General features: G+C 46.8%; 1 protein-coding gene across 13 annotated transcripts in view; it reads right to left on the bottom strand.

Moving 5' to 3' along the window:
* Nucleotides 1-16984: 16984 nt before the first annotated feature.
* The window catches only part of rgs3a (regulator of G protein signaling 3a), a 385868-nt gene continuing 382159 nt past the window's right edge, over nucleotides 16985-20693 (bottom strand). For all 13 annotated transcript variants that reach the window (XM_072240592.1, XM_072240593.1, XM_072240595.1 and 10 more), the window contains 2 exons: nucleotides 18897-19063; nucleotides 16985-18810 (listed from right to left, as the gene is read on the bottom strand). In XM_072240592.1, coding sequence (XP_072096693.1) covers nucleotides 18625-18810; nucleotides 18897-19063 — 353 coding nt within the window. In that variant the 3' untranslated portion in view covers nucleotides 16985-18624. The remainder of the gene's footprint in view (nucleotides 18811-18896; nucleotides 19064-20693) is intronic.

Raw genomic sequence — 20693 nt, 5'->3', positions numbered from 1 at the left:
GTTTCGCACCTTGGCCCTGCCCCACAGGAACACGGTTTGGTTTGGCTATATTCATCCACAGTTGAATGATAATTAAACACGAACTTGAACGTCACCACAAATTTGATGTATCCCTGTCTGATGTTTAGCAGGTTTAATGTTATAATTAGATCTGGTGGTTCATTACAATAAGTGAAACTTGTGGGGAAATTCCACTGGAGGAAACGTTTTAACAAAAACTCTTGTTGCAGAACTACACCAGCAGCATCATCATAGAAATGGGGAGTCTGATTATGAATGCATTTTGTACATGACATTTACCATCTCTTTCATTTTGTTACAGGCACTGTTTGACAGATGTAGGCCCACCGTATAGGGTTCTTGTCGTTCTGGAGAGGGAGGGGCTGAGTTGGGGAGGAAACCCTTGATTATTGCTATTATTGTAGCAGTATGCCACCCCTGGCAGTAATGCTGTGGGTGTGTGTGGATGCAATAGAACAGTACGCAAAGCATTGAGTTTGAGTAATGAATGAGAAGAGCATTGAATGGGGTATTCCCGTAAATCATTTTTTATCATGAATAAAGTTTATTTTAATATGAAGATGCGTTATTAAAAATTGGTCAATTTTTCAGAAAGTTTAAAAAGTTCTGATGGGTTCTGAGGGAAGACCAGTGATGATTTCTGCAGTGCGGTATTTATGATATGAAAGATTAAGACTGCACTCAGTGGAACACAAGCAGGGAAAGCTGTACCACAGACATCCAATGTCTTACATCCAATCCCAGTGATCTTGGTTTGATCCTGACCTCTGGTGTTGTCCAAACTTTGTACATTCTCTCTGTGACTATATGGGTTTCCCAAGTTTCTGCCCCGTCTCAAAAACATAGAGCACAGAACAGTAGTCAGATTCTTCAGCCCACAATGTTGTGCCCAACTATTAACTTGCTGGGCACCCTGGGGTGAAGTCTGGTTGGAGGCCTATTAACTTGCTGGGCACCCTGGGGTGAAGTCTGGTTGGAGGCCTATTAACTTGCTGGGCACCCTGGGGTGAAGTCTGGTTGGAGGCCTGATGACTGTGATTTCCAGAATCTGGGGGCAAGGACTGAAAGCCCAGAGATGGCCTGTCCTGGGTTTGGAAGCCTGCCGGTGTGTGTGAGTGGGACGGGTGGGAAAGGGTTTGTTTTGCTGTTGTGTTCTGTCTCATTATGTATCTGTTTATTGAGATACAGCAGGGAATAGGCCCTTCCAGAACAATGAGCTGCACCCAGCAGCCTCAATTTAACCCTAGCCCAATCACGGGACAACTTACACTGACCAATTAACCTATTAACTGACTCATCTTTGGACGGCGGGAGAAATGGGAGCAGCCAAAGGAAGCCCTCACATTCCACAGGGATAGAACTCCGAAGTCAGATGCCCCGAGCTGGAGCTGCCCTGCACGAACCACAGTGTTGTTCTGCTGAACAGAGTGGCACCCTCTGTTGGCACTAGAATGTCTGGCAACACTTGTGAGCAGCCCCCAGCACATCCTTGTTAATGAAAATGACACAGTTCACTGTATATTTCAATGTCCATGTGATAAATAAATCTCAGGTACAAAATGCATTCATAACAAGACACCCCATTTCCGTGATTTGTTCACTGCAATGTCCTTCACCCCTTCACTGTCAGAGGGGCAACAGATGATCCAACGAAAGGACTGTAAACCCCTGAAAATTGAAGATAAGCCAGTTATACTTTTATAGTTGTTTTATATTTTCATTAAGGTCTCTGAAGTTTGTCATAGCTGGGGTTGGGGGTGATGGTGGTGTTGAGGGGACAAGCTCCCAATGGTGTGTGTCTCCAATAGCCTCTGACGACCAAGTCCAGTTCGTGGCCTACACGAGTGGCTTAGCTGCTGGCCCTGCCAAAAAGTTCCTGCTGACAGGAGAAAGGACAATCGCAGGTCACTGGCACCTTAAAACCAGTCGCTTCGGGCGGACAGGGCTCGTCAGCCATGGTTGGCAGCTGATCGAGAAGAAAGAGGACTCTGATCTCCAACCCCTGCTCCCTTGTGGCTTTACCCACTGATGGGGAAAGCTTCGGGGGTAAACGCCAAGGGAGAATCCGGAGCTGGAGCCCCTCAGGCAGTCACCCCTGACTGGCAACTCCTGTCAGGCCGCCGGTGCCAAACTGAACTGGCCTCTGCCGTTCGCTGGTATTCGTCAGCTGTGTGGAGAGGAGGAGCCTGCTGCATGGGCCGTAGCTTGGTCTCCATATCGCCCTGCCCAGGCGCGGATACAGCCTTGTGTATACAACGTAGACAGCGAGGAAGTGTCTGCTGCAACAGGAACGGCGTCTCTGAAACCACTGCTCTGTGGCTGAGTTCAGTGCTGGCTTGATCAGACCAGTTAGAGCGACAGAAAGATAGTCAAAAACAGGTCTCCAGCCTATCAAATCTGTCCCAAAGACCACTTGTGGACCCGGATAATCCTGTGCAGAAATCCATGCCCCTTTTCAGTAGCAGCGCCCTGGCGAGGGTAAGGTGGGACTTCCTTTCTGGAATTACCACAACACCATGACAACCACACACTGAACCATGACGAACAGCCAAAGTCAGGCATGAGGTCTCGGCAACCTCCTCTTTGTATTTATCCATCCTGCACAGTGTATGGACGTTAATTCATTCACAGCGTAACCACACAACAGATTCGGAAAAAAATCTTTAAGGAGAAGGAGGCTTCTACAACAGCCCCCTCCTCCATTTCCACCTCCCTCCTCCTCCATCCTCAGCTGCTCCCACTGTTTCCCTCTTCCCTCATGCATTCCCTCTGCCCTCCATTTCCACCTCCCTCCATCCCTCTCCCTCAGCTGTCACTGCATGGGATCACATCTGCAGCCACTATCAAAGCGAGGGAGAGGGCAGCGAGCCGAGCTGTTCTGCAGAATGTTTGCCACTTTCTTGGAAAATTCTGAACAAATATGTGTTGCTGGACTGACAGCCAAAGGCAAACGTCACCCAGTGGAACAGAACACGGCATTCTGAGCTCAGTAGGCCCACGTCTCTGTGACCACGAGGTACACATCACACTTCGTCTGACAGATCTTCCTCTGAAACGTGTTCCTGGTGAAATTCTTCCCATCTCATTGCACTGAATGATTAATTAGTGTTTACCTTCGTCATCACATCCATTCCTAAAAATTCCTTCCCACAGTTTGTGCTTGTCATATAGTTTTTAGATTAGAGCATTTCAGTAACAGGCCCTTCGGTCTACAGTGCTGTGCCAAACCCATTAAATTGGTAAACAAGTGGTCAACTAAACTAATCCCTTCAGCCTACACAATGTCCATATCCTTCCATTTCTCTCACACCCATGTGACCATCTAAATATCTCCTAAAAGTCCCTAATCTATCTTGTGAGACACTAGGGACTTTTGAAATTAAATTCATTTCAACTGAATTCAAAAATAAATATTACGTTTGTAAATCAAATGCAGTAGATACTGAAGTTTAAACAGCTAATGTTAGTAATCCCCAGCAGTTCAGTCAGTGTCTGAGGAGAGGGAATTAGTGTAACATCAAAGTCATGGTTCTAAAATGTTAAGTCTTCTCCTTCCCTTTCTCAAATGATCCACTCTCCTGTCCTATTGGATTCCATCTTCTTCAGCCCTTTACCTTTTCCACCTATGACCTTCCAGCTTCTTACTTCATTCAGCTCCCCCTCCCCCAACCAGGTCTCACCTATCGCCTCCTAGCTTGTCCTCCTTCCCCTGCCCCCATCATTTCATTCTGGCTTCTGCCCCTGTCCTTTCCAGTCCTGAAGAAGGGTCTCAGCCCGAAACTTCAACGGTTTATTCTTCTCCGTAGATGCTGCCTGACTTGCTGATTCCTCCAGCATTGTGTATGTGTTGCTCTGGACTTCTAGCCTCTGCAGAATCTCTTATGTTTATTTCCTTCATACACTCCTTGTGGAACGGAGACCATTTTGTCCCACCCTGAGTCTGTCTAGTTCACGATGCAATTCCACTCCCGGTTCATCTCCTGGTGATCTGCGTTATTCTGGAGACGCTTTGTTCTGAGGAGTGAGTGGGTGGGAGGAGGGAGAGCGGGAGGGAGATGTTATTGTTTTTCTGGTGTTGGTGATTGGAGGATGAGCAGTCGCAAACGCTTTGCCCAACCATTCAACAATGCCACAAGCACGTAGAATTTACTCTGGGTTTATTGCGTTTCCATGGAGTGTAAGGTACAACAAACAAAGCAAAGAGTGAGGTAAACAAGGGAGAGAACAACTTTTATTGACTTTAGCCACACAAATAAGCAGCAGTTCTGATTTGCACCAAATCTCCAAGGTGTGGTAGCCTTGCCCTCTTCCCCCATCCCTTTTCCCAACTGTTCCTCCCCTAGCTCTTGATGCTTTTATGCTGAGAGGCAACAATTGTGCCTGTTCCCTCTGAGATCCTCTGCTCTACCAACTAACCCACTTCTTTCCATGTGACCTTTTACCTCGTATTCCCACTCTCCGTGATCCAGTAAAACAATAACATGACTCTGGGGGAAGAAGCAGTTTCGTCTTTCCAATACAGTGCAGATTTCAGATGGCTATGTTCCTGAGAAACACACCCTGCCCCACTACAGAGGACTTCTTTAAGGAGTGATGCCCCAAAAAACTGGCATTCATCATTTAAAGCCCGAACCATGACGTCTTCTCATTGCTGCCATTGGAGAGGAGGTACAGGAGCCTAAAGACACACACTCAATGTTATAGTAACAGTTTCTTCCCCTCTGTTGGGCATGTGGCCAAGTAGTTAAGGCGTTCGTCTAGTGAGCTGAAGCTCGCTAGTTTGAGCCTCAGCTGTGGCAGCGTGTTTGTGTCCTTGAGCAAGGCACTTAATCACACATTGCTCTAGTCTGTGCGAGGAGTGGCGCCCCACACAGACTTCCAATCTGCGCCTTGTAAGGCATGAAAATGCCCGACGCAGGCCTCTCATGGACTGAGTCGACGTTCCCTCCCTCCCTCCCTTCCACCATCCGATGTCTGAACAGTATATGAACCTATGGACACTACCTCACTATTCCTCTTATTTATGTTGCAATTTGCACAGTACCTGCTGCAAAGAGAATATGGTAGTGTAGCAGTTGGTGCAGTGGGATTACAGCATGGGGTACTGGAGTTTGGAGTTCAAATCAGGCCCGTTTGTAAGGTGTTTGTCTGTTCCATTCCCGTCACTCCACTGTCTGTTTCATTTCCTCGTCAATCCGCTGCCCGGTCCGTCTCCCCCGTCACTCTGCTGTCTGTTCCACCTCCCTGTCACTCCACTGTCCGTTCCCATCACTCCGCTGTCCGTTCCATTCCCGTCACTCTGCTGTCCGTTCCACCTCCCTGTCACTCCGCTGTCCGTTTCATCTCCCCGTCACTCCACTGTCCGTTCCCATCACTCCGCTGTCCGTTCCATTCCCCGTCACTCTGCTGTCCGTTCCACCTCCCTGTCACTCTGCTGCCCATTCTGTCTCCCCCGTCACTCTGCTGTCCGTTCCATTCCCCGTCGCTCTGCTGTCCGTTCCATTCCCGTTACTCCGCTGTCCGTTCTGTCTCCCCTGTCACTCTGCTGTCTGTTCCATTTCCGTTACTCTGCTGTCCGTTCTGTCTCCCCTGTCACTCCACTGTCCGTTCCATTCCCGTTACTCCGCTGTCCGTTCTGTCTCCCCTGTCACTCCACTGTCCGTTCCATCTTCCCGTCACTCCGCTGTCTGTTCCATCTCCCCCGTCACTCCGCTGTCCGTTCCATTCCCGTCACTCCGCTGTCCATTCTGCCTCCCCCATCACTCTGCTGTCCGTTCCATTCCCCGTCACTCTGCTGTTCGTTCCACCTCCCTGTCACTCCGCTGCCCGTTCCATTCCCGTCACTCCATTGTCCGTTCCATCTTCCCGTCACTCCGCTGTCTGTTCCATCTCCCCCGTCACTCCGCTGTCTGTTCCATCTCCCCCGTCACTCCGCTGTCCGTTCCGTCTTCCCGTCACTCCGCTGTCTGTTCCATCTCCCCCGTCACTCCGCTGTCCATTCTGTCTCCCCCATCACTCTGCTGTCCGTTCCATTCCCCGTCACTCTGCTGTTCGTTCCACCTCCCTGTCACTCCGCTGCCCGTTCCATTCCCGTCACTCCATTGTCCGTTCCATCTTCCCGTCACTCCGCTGTCTGTTCCATCTCCCCCGTCACTCCGCTGTCTGTTCCATCTCCCCCGTCACTCCGCTGTCCGTTCCGTCTTCCCGTCACTCCGCTGTCTGTTCCATCTCCCCCGTCACTCCGCTGTCCATTCTGTCTCCCCCATCACTCTGCTGTCCGTTCCATTCCCCGTCACTCTGCTGTTCGTTCCACCTCCCTGTCACTCCGCTGCCCGTTCCATTCCCGTCACTCCGCTGTCCGTTCCATTCCCCGTCACTCCGTTGTCCGTTCCATTCCCGTTACTCCGCTGTCTGTTCTGTCTCCCCTGTCACTCCGCTGTCCGTTCTGTCTCCCCCGTCACTCCGCTGTCCGTTCCGTCTTCCCGTCACTCCGCTGTCTGTTCCGTCTCCCCCGTCACTCCGCTGTCCGTTCTATTCCCGTCACTCCACTGTCCATTCCGTCTCCCCCATCACTCCGCTGTCCGTTCCGTCTTCCCGTCACTCCGCTGTCCGTTCCACCTCCCTATCACTCCGCTGCCCGTTCCGTCTCCCCCGTCACTCTGCTGTCCGTTCCACCTCCCTGTCACTCCACTGTCCGTTTCATCTCCCCATCACTCCGCTGTCCGTTCCCATCACTCCGCTGTCCATTCCATTCCCTGTCACTCTGCTGTCCGTTCCATTCCCCATCACTCCGCTGTCTGTTCCGTCTTCCTGTTACTCCGCTGTCCGTTCTGTCTCCCCTGTCACTCCACTGTCCGTTCCGTCTTCCCGTCACTCCGCTGTCTGTTCCGTCTCCCCCGTCACTCCGCTGTCCGTTCCATTCCCGTCACTCTGCTGTCTGTTCCATTCCCCGTCGCTCCGCTGTCCGTTCCATCTCCCCCATCACTCCGCTGTCCGTTCCGTCTCCCCCGTCACTCCGCTGTCCGTTCTGTCTCCCCCGTCACTCCGCTGTCTGTTCCGTCTTCCCGTCACTCCGCTGTCCATTCTGTCTCCCCTGTCACTCCACTGTCCATTCTGTCTCCCCCGTCACTCCGCTGTCCGTTCCATTCCCGTCACTCTGCTGTCCGTTCCATTCCCCGTTGCTCCGCTGTCCGTTCCGTCTCCCCCATCACTCCGCTGTCCGTTCCGTCTTCCCGTCACTCCGCTGTCCGTTCTGTCTCCCCCGTCACTCCACTGTCCGTTCCGTCTTCCCGTCACTCCGCTGTACGTTCCGTCTCCCCCGTCATCCGCTGTCCGTTCCGTCTTCCCGTCACTCTGCTGTCTGTTCCATTCCCTGTCACTCCGCTGTCCATTCCATTCCCGTCACTCCACTGTCCGTTCCATCTTCCCGTCACTCCGCTGTCCATTCCATTCCCATCACACCGTTGTCCGTTCCGTCTCCCCCGTCACACCGCTGTCCGTTCCATTCCCTGTCACTCCGCTGTCCGTTCCATTCCCGTCACTCCGCTGTCCGTTCCGTCTCCCCCGTCACACCGCTGTCCGTTCCATTCCCGTCACTCCACTGTCCGTTCCGTCTTCCCGTCACTCCGCTGTCCATTCCATTCCCGTCACTCCGCTGTCCATTCCATTCCCGTCACTCCGCTGTCCGTTCCGTCTCCCCTGTCACACCGCTGTCCATTCCATTCCCGTCACTCCGCTGTCCGTTCCGTCTTCCCGTCACTCCGCTGTCCGTTCCGTCTTCCCGTCACTCCGCTGTCCATTCCATTCCCGTCACTCCGCTGTCCATTCCATTCCCGTCACTCCGCTGTCCGTTCCGTCTCCCCCGTCACACCGCTGTCCATTCCATTCCCGTCACTCCGCTGTCCATTCTGTCTTCCCGTCACTCCGCTGTCCATTCCATTCCCGTCACTCCGCTGTCCGTTCCGTCTCCCCCGTCACACCGCTGTCCATTCCATTCCCGTCACTCCGCTGTCCGTTCCGTCTCCCCTGACTTAACTTTTACTCTGGACACTGATCTTGATGAAAGGTCTTGGCACAAAATATCATCCGTTTACTTCCTTCCGTAGAGCCTGTATGGCTTGCTGAGTTCCTGGAGGATGTTTCTTATGATTTGAATGTATGCATGGCTGGTGTGCAACTCAGTAGCTCCTCATCGTCTGTGAAATCTATTGTAGTAATTCTCAACAGAAATCCAAGATGAAGCTTTCCAGCTTGTGTAAGAGTCATCTGAGCTAGCATTAAAAACGTGGGTTATTTTTTTTTTTTACGTGGGTTATTGGGAGGTGTGGCAACTGTGATGTCCGTCAGTTTAGAATCATCCCCCTGTGATGTCCGTCAGTTTAGAATCATCCCCCTGTGATGTCCATCAGTTTAAGGTCATCCCCCTGTGATGTCCGTCAATTTAGGGTCATCCCCCTGTGATGTCTGTCAGTTTAGAATCATCCCCCTGTGATGTCCATCAGTTTAGGGTCATCCCCCTGTGATGTCCATCAGTTTAAGGTCATCCCCCTGTGATGTCTGTCAGTTTAGGGTCATCCCCCTGTGATGTCCAATCACAAACAAGAGATAACCTGCATTTGCTGGAAATCTAAGCGACAGACCCAAAATGCTGGAAGAACTCAGCAGCCCTGTAAGCATCTATGCAAAAGAGTACAGTTGATATTTCAAGCCGAGAGCCTTCAGCAGAATCTCGGCCCGAAACGTCAACTGTACTCTTTTCCATGGATGCTGCTTGGCCTGCTGAGTTCCTCCTGCATTTAGTGTGTGTTCCCCTGTGATGTCCATCAGCTTGGCATCACCTCCGACTGATGCTGGCATCACTGATGGACTAAGCCTCCAACAACTGGTTTTCATAAACTCTGAGTGATCAGCAAATAGCAAAACACTGGCAATCTGATTTTTGCAAAGTCCGGAACTCTTCCATGAGAGCAAAAGACTTAGAAGCAGAATTAGGCCATTCAGCCCATCGAGTCTGCTTTGCCATTCCATCATAGCAGATCCCAGATCCCATTCAACCCCATACACCTGCCTTCTTTTCATTTCGTTCGATGCCCTGACCGATCAGAAATCGATCAACTTCCGCCTTAAGTATACCCCTGGACTTGGCTTCCACCACAGTCTTTGGCAGACTATTTCACAGATTCACTTCCTGGCAAGTGATTGAATAATGGAGTTGTGTAAACAATGAATTTTTCAACAATGATTCCATTACTGGGAGCAAACTTCGGAGAACACATGGAAACTGTTAGATTAATCCCCCTTTTTTTAGTTATCTTTTTCAAGCATAATCCTATTAATGGAATTCTCAAAATATCCCTATTTTCCATTTTTCTCTTTATCTCAATTACAATTACCAATCAATCTATTATGTAGCAAATGGAAACTATTCTTTAGTATTTCAAATGTCAATCAAAAGGAAACTATTCAGGATTCTAAAGTATAAACACAAGAGATTCTGTCGATGCTGGAAATGTTGACAAAAACACACTTTATGATTGAGGAACTTACAGATATGAGAAGTAATTTCTTTAGCCAGAGGGTGGTGAATCTGTGGAATTCATTGCCACAGGCAGCTGTGGAGGCCGAGCTATTGAGTACATTTAAAGCGGAAATTGATGGGTCCTTGATCAGTAAGAGTGTCAAGTGTTACAGGACGAAGGCAGGAGAATGGGGTTAAGAGGGATCATGAATCAGCCATTGTGGATTGGTTGAGTAGATTTGGTGGGCTGAATGGCTTGATTCTGCTCCTGTGTCTTGTGGTCTAACTCAGCAGATCTATGGAGGGGAATAAACAGTCAACTTTATTGGACCAAGTTCCGAGGAAGGGTCTTGGCCTGTAACATTGAATGGTTATTCCCCTCCACAGGATTTGAACTGACGTTGCTTTTGTGCCCAAGGGTTGAGATGGCAATGTATAGGGAAGTTTCTGGTGGACAACACGTGTGGCTTTGACCACCCATTTCTAGGCTGGAGAAAGACAACAATGTCAGAAAAGCACTTGGACATCAGAGAAACTGAACAGCGATGGCAGAGACTTAACCCTGGTGTTTATCAGCGTGGTGTGGAACTAGAATCGAAGGGCACAAGTCTAGATGGAAACTAGAGAGGCAGGAGCACACAAGGCAAGAAGATACACAGGATCCACAGGACCAGGGATACATTGAATAAGTTGATACACGTGGCAAGAGGAAACACAGGGCCTGAATAGGGGTTACTCAAGACCAGGGTAAATATAGGCCTAGGATATACACAGGACTGGGGGTTTGTAAAACCAGGGGATTACCAAGACAAGGGAATACACAGGACTAGGGGTTATGCAAAACTAGGGTTCACTCAGGACACAGCAGTGGGATATACACAGGACTAGGAACTATGCAGGACTAGGTGATCCAGAAGACTGGGGAAAACACAAGACTAAGATCTACACAGGACTAGGGGAAGCATAGGATATGAAAGACGAGGATATATCACAGGACTGGGGATACACAAGACTGGGGAATATGCAGGACAGGGGAAACACAACACACAGAAAAGCAACACAACAGACTTTTAACATCGTAAATCAGCGAGTTGTTTGTTATGTCTCCCCTCCCGCTGTGAAACGGGGACACCTCATTTTTCCCTTAGAGAGAGATAGAGCCTGTGGTATGTCGAATTACCAGGTGAACGAGTACTCTTTGGGGTACTGCATCTGTGTCTTTATTGATGCTTTGCTGCATGCTTGAGTGCTCGGTGGAGGGTGCAGAAGCTTTCGCTGGGGGGGGGAGCGTCGTTGCTTTGCTGCTGCTTGTGCATGGGAGGGAGAGCTGGGGGGACTTTGGGGTTCTAACATTTAACTGTCTTTCATTCTTTGGGGCACTCCTGTGTCTTTGTGGATGTTTGAGAAGAAAAAGAATTTCAGGATGTATATTGTATACATTTTTCTGACATTAAATTGAAACTATGAAAGATGAGGATATACACAGGACTAGGGCATATACTAGAGAAGAGAATAACATAACAAATGATGTATGATAAAATTATTAAAAAAGTCAAGACACCGTTCATTCCATCACAAAAAGGGTTTGACAGCTACGCTGTGAGAATTTGTAAATGATGGTTTTCAGCTTTGACTTAGTTGAGGTTTTTATCTGCTCAGCACGTTTCTACGTGTCACAAACTGGGTAAAGAATGACCTTGGATTTCTATGTTTTCCACCTTGACCACGGGGACCACAGCACAGGGTCCTGACACCAGGGACCAGCTTGCCAGGTTTTGTGAGGCTGTGCAGTTGTTTTGGGTCTGGCAGCTTCATGGAGTGACTAACGTGTGGAGACCTGTCCTGGATCCAACACATAAGCACAATTATCAAAAAACACGGCAGCACCTCTACTTTCTTAAATGTTTGCAAAGATTCGGCGTGTCATCTAAAATGTAAAATTTCTATCGGTGTGTGGTGGAGAGTATATTGACCGGTTGCATCACAGCCTGGAATGGAAACACCAATGCCCTTGAATGGAAAATCCTGCGAAAGGAACTGGATATGTACATCACTCCCCACCTCTGTACGGCCCTCCCCACCACGGTGGACAGCTACTTCACATGGAGAGCTGTCACAGGAAAGCGGAATCCACCATCAGAGACCTCCACCGTCCCGCTCGCGCTCTCCGCTGACTGCTGACGTCAGGAGGAGGTACAGGAGCTCAGGACTCACACCACCAGGTTCAGCAACAAAGGGAATGACTTCACTCAGCCCAGCACTAAAATGTTCACAACCTATGGACTAACCTTTCTAGGACTCTTCATCTCATGTTTTTGATATTTTTGCTTATTCATTTTTAATTAGTAATATATTTACAGTGAATGCCCACAAGAAGATAAATCCTAGGATTGTCACATGGTGCCATATATGTACTTTGATAATACATTTTCTTTGAACTTTTGATTGTTTCCCAGCTGAGTTTCAGTACTGGTCTGGTGTACTGTGAGGGTCTGTGACGAAACTCCGAACTTCGACTGACTCAGGTGTAGAAAGGATATCAGTTGCTGTACAGACCTGAAATGTCTCTCAAGTTCATGGAGAGAGAAGGTAAATCACTGAGGTAAAATCTGTAAATCCCCAGCACGAGTTGGCGATTGAAGTCACTTTACCACAGGCACTCAGTTGTCCCACAGATTCATTGGTTAATGTGGGAGACAAGATGATCCAGTCTGACTGAGAAATCACATTGAGGGAATTTTCACAGAATTTTCAGAAATATATGGACATTGATGTAATCATTTATATATTTTAGAGCTTTCCAAGCATTTGCATTGTTACTCCATCCACACTTAGTGGGCATTGTTACTCTGTGCACACGTGGGTATTGTTACCCGGTCCACACGTGCTGGGTGTTGTTACTCTGTGCACACGTGTGGGTATTGTTACACTGTGCACACTTGTGGGTATTGTTACTCTGTGCACACATGTGGGTATTGTTACTCTGTGCACACATGTGGGTATTGTAACTCGGTCCACACATGCTGGATATTGTTACTCTGTGCACACGTGTGGGTATTGTTACACTGTGCACACGTTGTGGGTATTGTTACTCTGTGCACACATGTGGATATTGTTACTCGGTCCACACGTGCTGGGTATTGTTACTCCATCCACATGTGGTGGGTATTGTTACTTTGTCCACACGTGGTGGGTATTGTTATTCCATCCACACGTTGTGGGTATTTTACTCTGTGCACATGTAGTGGGTTTTGTTACTCTGTACACACATGGTGGGTATTGTTACTCTGTCCACATGTGGTGGGTATTGTTACTCTGTGCACACGTGGTGGATATTGTTACTCTGTCCACACATGGTGGGTATTGAAGATCTTGCAGTAGTCAGCATCTAACAGCAATGTGACTGGTACTTCTGCAGAACAGCTGCTTTAAGTTGGTGTCACACTGGTGTACTGGAATACCACAGCACTGGGTTGTGTTGCACTGATGTGCAGCTGTACTCTGGCACTATGGCACTGGTGTACTGCATCAGTGAATGCCCACAAGAAGATAGAAACATAGAAACATAGAAAATAGGTGCAGGAGTAGGCCATTCGGCCCTTCGAGCCTGCACCGCCATTTATTATGATCATGGCTGATCATCCAACTCAGAACCCTGCCCCAGCCTTCCCTCCATACCCCCTGATCCCCGTAGCCACAAGGGCCATATCTAACTCCCTCTTAAATATAGCCAATGAACTGGCCTCAACTGCTTCCTGTGGCAGAGAATTCCACAGATTCACCACTCTCTGAGTGAAGAAGTTTTTTCCTTATCTCGGTCCTGAAAGGCTTCCCCTTTATCCTCAAACTGTGACCCTGATAACTGATAACTCCTACGATTGTACATGGTGACATATATGTACTCTGATAATAAATTTTCTTTGAACTTCTGATTGTTTCCCAGCTGAGTTTCAGTCCTGATCTGGTGTTGTGTGAGGGTCTGTGATGAAACTCCGAAGCGAGACTGACACAGGTGTAGAAAGGATATCAGTTGCTGTACAGGCCTGAAACGTCACTCAAATGCTGCACGAGTGTATTGCTTCCCCATTGGTGTACTGTCCTTTTCCAGAAATCTCCCTTCTGGAAGGTGTTATAAGTCTATTAAATCAATAATTTGGCACCACTTTGAAAGTTTGTTCTGCCAGGCATTTAATCTGATCAACCATTTTAGTTAGCCCCCACCCGCTCTAACTATTATCTCCGTCACCGCACTGTAAACACTTTTTATAATGCTGTTTACATTGTAAACACAAGCTGGGATGAATCCTACACAATCAGGAAAGCTCAACACCATCTGTACCTTCTGAGGAGGCTGAAGGAGCGGGACTAGGCACATTACTCTACAGATGTACAGTAGAGAACATGCTAACAAGCTGCATCACTGCGTGATACGGAAACTGCACTGGAGAGCTTAGCAAGCTCGGTAGAAAGTTGAGAAGCTCGACCTTCCAGGTAGTAATTTCTGGATTGCTATCTGTGCTACATGTCAGTGAGGGTAGAAATAGGATGATTTAGCAAATTAATGTGTGGCTGAGAATCTGGTGCAGGGGGCAGGGCTTCTGGTTCTCGGATCATTGGGATCTCTTCTAAGGGAGGTACGACCTGTACAAAGTGACAGGTTGCACCTGAATCCGAGGGGAATCAATATTCCCATGGGCGGGCTTGTTAGAGCTGTTGGGGTGGGTTGAAACCAATTTGGCAGGGGGCTGAGAACAGGAGTGAGTGATCTCAGAATAGGCAAAAAAGAAAAAATAGCACATGCAGTCAGACTGTCAGGAAGGGCAGGCAGATGATTGGACAAAATTGCAGCCAGCAGGGTGAGTATCAGTGCATTAGGGATGCAGAATCAATAAGGGTAGCAAATACAGAACTCGTGTTATTTCTCAATGCAGAGTATAAGAAATAAGGTGGATGATCTTGTTGCACTATCACAGATTGTCAGGTATGATGTGGCCATCACTGAATCGTGGCTGAAGGATGGTTGTAGTTAGGAGCTGAATGTCCAAGGTTACACGTTGTATTGGAGGGGTAGGAAGGTAGGCAGAGGGGGTGGTGTGGCTCTGCTGGTAAAGAATGGCATCAAATCAGTAGAAGATGTTGAATCTTTGTGGGCCGAGTTAAGAAACTGCAAGGGTAAAAGGACCCTGATGGCAGTTATATACAGGCCTCCCAACAGTAGCTGGGATGTGGACCACAGATTACAATGGGAAATAGAAAAGGCGAGTCAAAAGGGCAATGTTATGATAGTCATGGGAGATTTCAACATGCAGGTCGATTGGGAAAATCAGGTTGGTAATGGATCTCAAGAGAGTGAATTTGTTGAATGCCTAAGAGATAGCTTTTTAGAGCAGTTTGTCGTTGAGCCTACCAGGGGATCAGCTATACTGGATTGGGTGTTATGTAATGAACTGGAGGTGTTTAGGGAGCTTAAGGTAGAAGAACCCTAAGGAGACAGTGTTCACAATATGATTGAGTTCAACTTGAAATTTGATAGGGAGAAAGTAAAGTCTGACGTAGCAATATGTCAGTGGAGTAAGGGAATCAGAGAGGAGTTGGCCAAAGTAAATTGGAAGGAGATGCTGGCAGAGATGACAGCAGAGCAGCAAATGGCATGAACTTCAGGCAAAAATGAGAAAGGTGCAGGATAGAAGTATTCCAAAAACAAAGAAAATACTCAAATGACAAAATAGTACAACCGTGGCTGATAAGGGAAGTCAAAGCTCGCGTAAAGGCAAAAGAGAGGGTATACAACAAAGCAAAAATTAGTGGGAAGACAGGGGATTTTCAGAAGGACTTTCAGAAGGCCTTTGACAAGATGCCACAAATGAGGCTGCTTACCAAGTTAAGAGCCCATGGTATTACAGGAAAGTTACTAACATGGTTAGAACATCGGCTGATTGGAAGGAGGCAGCGAGTGGGAATAAAAGGATCCTTTTCTGGTTGGCTGTCAGTGACCAGTGGTGTTCCACGGGGGTCGGTGTTGGGACCGCTACTTTTCACACTGAATATCAATGATTTAGATGATGGAATAGACGGCTCTGTTGCCAAGTTTGCGGATGATATGAAGATTGGTGGAGGGGCAGGTAGTGTTGAGGAAACAGGTAGGACGCAGAAGGACTTAGACAGATAAGGAGAATGGGCAAGAAAGTGGCAAATAAAATACAATGTTGGAAAATGCATGGCCATGCACTTTGGTAGTAGAAATGAATGTGCGGACTATTTTCTAAACAGGGAGAAAATCCAAAAATCTGAGGTGGAAAGGGACTTGGGAGTCCTTGTGCAGAACATCCTAAAAGTTAACTTGCAGGTTGAGTCAGTGGTGAGGAAGTCAAATGCAATGTTAACATTTATTCCAAGAGGTCTAGAATACAAGAGCAGGGATGTGATGCTGAGGCTTTATAAGGCACCGGTGAGGCCTCACCTTGAGTATTGTGATCAGTTTTGGGCCCCTCATCTTAGAAAAGATGTGCTGGTATTGGAGAGGGTCCAGCGGAGGTTCACAAAGAAGATTCTGGGAATGAAAGAGTTATCATACGTGGAATGTTTGAAAGCTCTGTGCCTGTACTCCCTGGAACTTAGAAGGATGAGTGAGGTGGCGGGGGTGAGGGGGATCTCATTGAAACCTTTCGATTGTTGAAAGGCCTAGACAGAGTAGATGCGGAAGGATGTTTCCCATGGTGGGAGAGTCGAGGACGAGAGGGCACAGCCTCAGGATAGAGGGATTTCCATTTAAAACAGAGATGCGGAAAATATTTCTATAGCCAGAGGGTGGTGAATTTGTGGAATTTATTACCACAGGGAGCTTGGAGGCCAGGTCGTTGGGTGTATTTACGGCAGAGATTGATAGGTTCTTGATTGGACATGGCATCAAAGGTTACGGGGAGAAGGTCGCGGAGTGGGGCTGAGGAGGGAAAAAAAAGATCGGTCATGATTGAATGGCGGAGCAGACTCATTGGGCCTAATGGCCTAATTCTGCTTCTACGTCTATGGTCTTATAGGGGGACAGGCAGGTTCCACAATGAGTAGACAAAACTGCCCAACACATCATGGTGGCTACATAGCATCCAGGCCAGGACAACAGACTCCAAAGCAGTTACTTTCCCCAAGCCATCAGGCTGATCAACACTTCCATCCACTGACCCACTGACCCACCCCTCCACACCCCCAACCACCATTACTTTATCATTTTCTGTCAGTAACCTTACGTACAGACACACCTATGCCTGGCGTCACTTTATGGACATACAATCTATGTGTACAAGTTATCCTATGTAATTACAAATACTCTGTTTCTTTACTATTGTGTTCTTTATCTTATTGTGTTTTTTTTAATGCTGCATCTGATCTGGAGTAACAGTTATTTTGTTTTCCTTTACACTAGCGTACAGGAAATGACATTGAACAATCTTGAATCTATAATGTATTTATTGACATTTTATTCCATATCTGTACTTTACCTCCAAATATATTTTATATAATTCTTTATTCAGCATAAGTACAGAATGTTGTTGTTTTTTGTTGCATGTCTCACCCTGACCAACACATCACAGCAAATTCCTAAAACATGTGAATGTATCTGGTGAATAAATCTGATCTTTGATGATACAAGCCACAAAGTACGTGAGAAAACAGTTTCATAATGTGAATAAATAATAAAATTATGTTACATTTAATCACTAAATCCAGTCATGGTGAAGCATCTCTGCCTGAAACGTTGACTGTTTATTCATTTCCAAAGATGCTGCCTGACCTGCTCAGTCCCTCCAGCGTTGAGTGTGTGTTGCTCTGGATTTCCAGCATCTGCAGAATCTCTCGTGTTTACATTAAATCGCTGATGTAGGCAGTGAGTCCACAATGTTCAGGTGTAAAAGGAAAACATCAGAAAGATGAATGCATTGTTCTTTAACAACTCTTTATTTACCACCTACCAGGATAAAAGGGTTGGTTTCTCGCTTCGAGAATGACTACACTGTAAACGATTGGAACAGACTAAACAAGCCTTCCTCAAACTCAACGTCAACCAGCAATGGTCAACGGAAACCATTTCTGTGCTGTCTCTTCACAGCACTTCGCACTGAGGCAATCGCTACATACACCTTTATTCAGCTACTATCTCATCAGGAATCTTAAACTCAACATCTGCGAGGAGCTATATATACAGTTGGAATATCCCCAGCTGCCTGCTGCTAGGGCAACAGTTACTATTAAACATTCACTCTCAATTTAAGATTTCAAAATAATTTGTACAGACTCCAGAAAATATTACAAATGACACATAATTAAAAGGTAAAGAAATACCTTTGAAATATTGCACTTTAACACATGGAAGGAAAACAAGGAATAATTCCTGTTAGAAATGCGTCAAGCATCTGGTTATAGAAATAAATAGCTCAATGCTCCCCAGCACACGACGAAGCTGTTGATAGGTTTCTGTGGCAGGAGCATTTGGTACTACCTAAGGATACAGATTCATACACAGAGGTGGAAAGTCCCATGGCACGATCCACAGAATGTTTCTTTAATGTAGGAAGTTGGCGTCTCCTTTTTCATCATGTTGTAGAGTTGTAAATGCTGTCCGATCCTGAAGATGGACAATTTCGGACAGTCTTGGAAGTACAGCTTTTCAGAATAATTTGGCTCTTGTTATATTTATTGTTGGACTCCAGAGTGAGGAGCTTCCTGCTGCTCTGGAAAACCGAGTATTATATTAGCTTGGAAGAACAAGATTAATTGGTTCCCTGTCCAGAGGCCCTGCAAGGTCTTTGTGCTGTTATTACACATGGAAGGTAACCAAAACCAATTCAACACCAGGGTTCCAGGACCCCGGGCAGAATTCAGCTGCAGAACAGTACCTGACTGTTAAAATCTGTCCAGGTTCACTAATCTTCAGGCTCCTAAGTAAAGTTACTCTGAACTTTGATGCCATCAGATTTCAATCCACTGCAGAGGGTTTGGAGGTCTCAGAGATAAACGATGGTCTTCTCTCGCTAGTAATGTAAACACAACATTTAATTTGTCCCCATTGACTGTCAGGAATATAGGTGTGTCTATGACAACGGGTTCTGTTTCTTCTGATTGACCAGGTCCAGGTAGAGGTCTGACCTGAGGAACCGGGGGTAGGAGTCCTTCTCCATTAAGCCGTATATCCTTTTCTGGGCAAGATCAAAGCAGGACCGTGAGACTTTCTGGAGATTCTCCTTGGTGTGTTCTCTCGTGTAGGAGTCCAAATTAACCTGAAAATCCCAGAAAATTACACTCAGTAAAACAAAGAAGTAGAATTGTTATTTGAAATTAAAAAATCCTCGAGAGATTTGTTTACCTCTTTGCAAGACTGAATGGCAATATATTCCCCAAATATCTTTTTCGCCTTGGAAGACATCTTAGATTGCGATTTGGATTTTTTGTAATCCTCACATGCCAGCCAGAATTCCAGGTTCTCTTCGCTGAATTCCGTGCGTAGAAAAGCTCTGAAGGCTGCTAATCCATCTGCAAAAGAAGCGGGGACGTGTGAATGGAGAGCAGGGGACGCACAGACAAGCGTAAAGCTGAGGCATGGGAATGGAGCAACTCTCATTCGCAGAATGGTGAAAACTGCAGTCCGATCACCTAATCCTTTTATGACTTATGTTAGTTGTTTGCTCATATGCAGATGTGACACACACTCAGTCGGTACCTGATTAGGTACACCTGTGTACCTGCTCGTTCATGCAAATATCTAATCAGCCAATCATGTGGCAGAAACTCAATGCACAAAAACATCCAGACATGGTCAAGGGGTTCAGTTGTTGTTCAGACTAAACATCAGAATGGGGAAGAAATGTGATCTGTCACTTTAACCATGGAATGATCATTGGTGCCAGACAGGGTGGTTTGAGTATCTCAGAAACTGCTGATCTCTGGAGTTTACAGAGAATGGTGCAAAAAAAAAAACAAAACAAAAAACATCCAGTGAGTGACAGTTCTGTGGGCGAAAATGCCTTGTAGATGGGAGAGATCAGAGGAGAATGGTCAGACTGGTTCAAGCTGACAGGAAGGTGACAGTAACTCAATAACCGCATGTTACAACAGTGGTGTGCAGAAGAGCATCTCTGAACAGAGAACACGTTGAATCTTGAAGTGGATGGGCTACAGCAGCAGATGATGAACATACACTTTACCAGAGATACAAGAGGTTCAGGATAAAGTAGCTACTGAGTGTCGGTAATACAGCACGAACACCAATGTTCACAGCTCAAACTAATCTAATGCACAAAATGCTGGAGGAACTCAGCAGGTCAGGCAACGTCAACGGAGGTGAATAAGTCAACGTTTTGAGCCAAGAACCTTCACCAGGACTCATAGATGTGACCGATCTGCTCTCCTCCTCCAGCATTTTGTGTGTGTTGCTCTGGACCTGCAGAATCTCTTGTGTTTACTCTCTGTTCTGCACTGGTTTTCCATGACACAATCAAGAACCAGAATTGTGAACATAAACAGCATTTTAAAGATTACAGAGACTCCTGTGTAGAGTGCCCACATACAGCATTTTCCTTTGACTAAAATCCCAGGGTAAGCTTTTCCTCTGCAAAGATTCCCATATGAATAAACCATCCAGTTTCACTTCTGAACAGATGCAGTCAAAGTTTCATTTTGGCAATACTCAAAAAATGTACTTCATGTAGATCATAGAGTCATAAAGCACAGAATCAGGTGCTTTTGGCCCAACTAGTCCATATCAAACTATTGTTCTGCCTAGTCCCACTGACCCACACCTGGACCACAGCCTTCCATACCCCTCCTATCCAGCTACTTATCCAAACTTCTCAAACGCTGTAATCAAACCTGGATCCTCCACCTTCCACTGGTAGCTCATTCCACACTCTCACCACCCTCTGGAGAAGCTCCCCCTCAGGTTCCCCTTAAACATGTCACCTTTGACCAATGACCTGTAGATGTAGTCTCACCCAAAGTCAGTAGAAAAAGTCTGCTTGCATTTACCCAATCTATACCCCTCATAATTTTGAATATGTCTATCAAATCTCCTCTCAATCTTTTACACTTTGTGTATTAATATTTCAGTAGTATTTGAGTAACATTGTAAATACTGTTTGATTAAGCATTCTTGTTCTTTAAATAA

This window comes from Mobula birostris, chromosome 22 (assembly GCF_030028105.1).
Source record: "Mobula birostris isolate sMobBir1 chromosome 22, sMobBir1.hap1, whole genome shotgun sequence".
Classification (NCBI taxonomy): domain Eukaryota; kingdom Metazoa; phylum Chordata; class Chondrichthyes; order Myliobatiformes; family Myliobatidae; genus Mobula; species Mobula birostris.
This window is presented reverse-complemented; position numbering and strand designations above follow the sequence as displayed.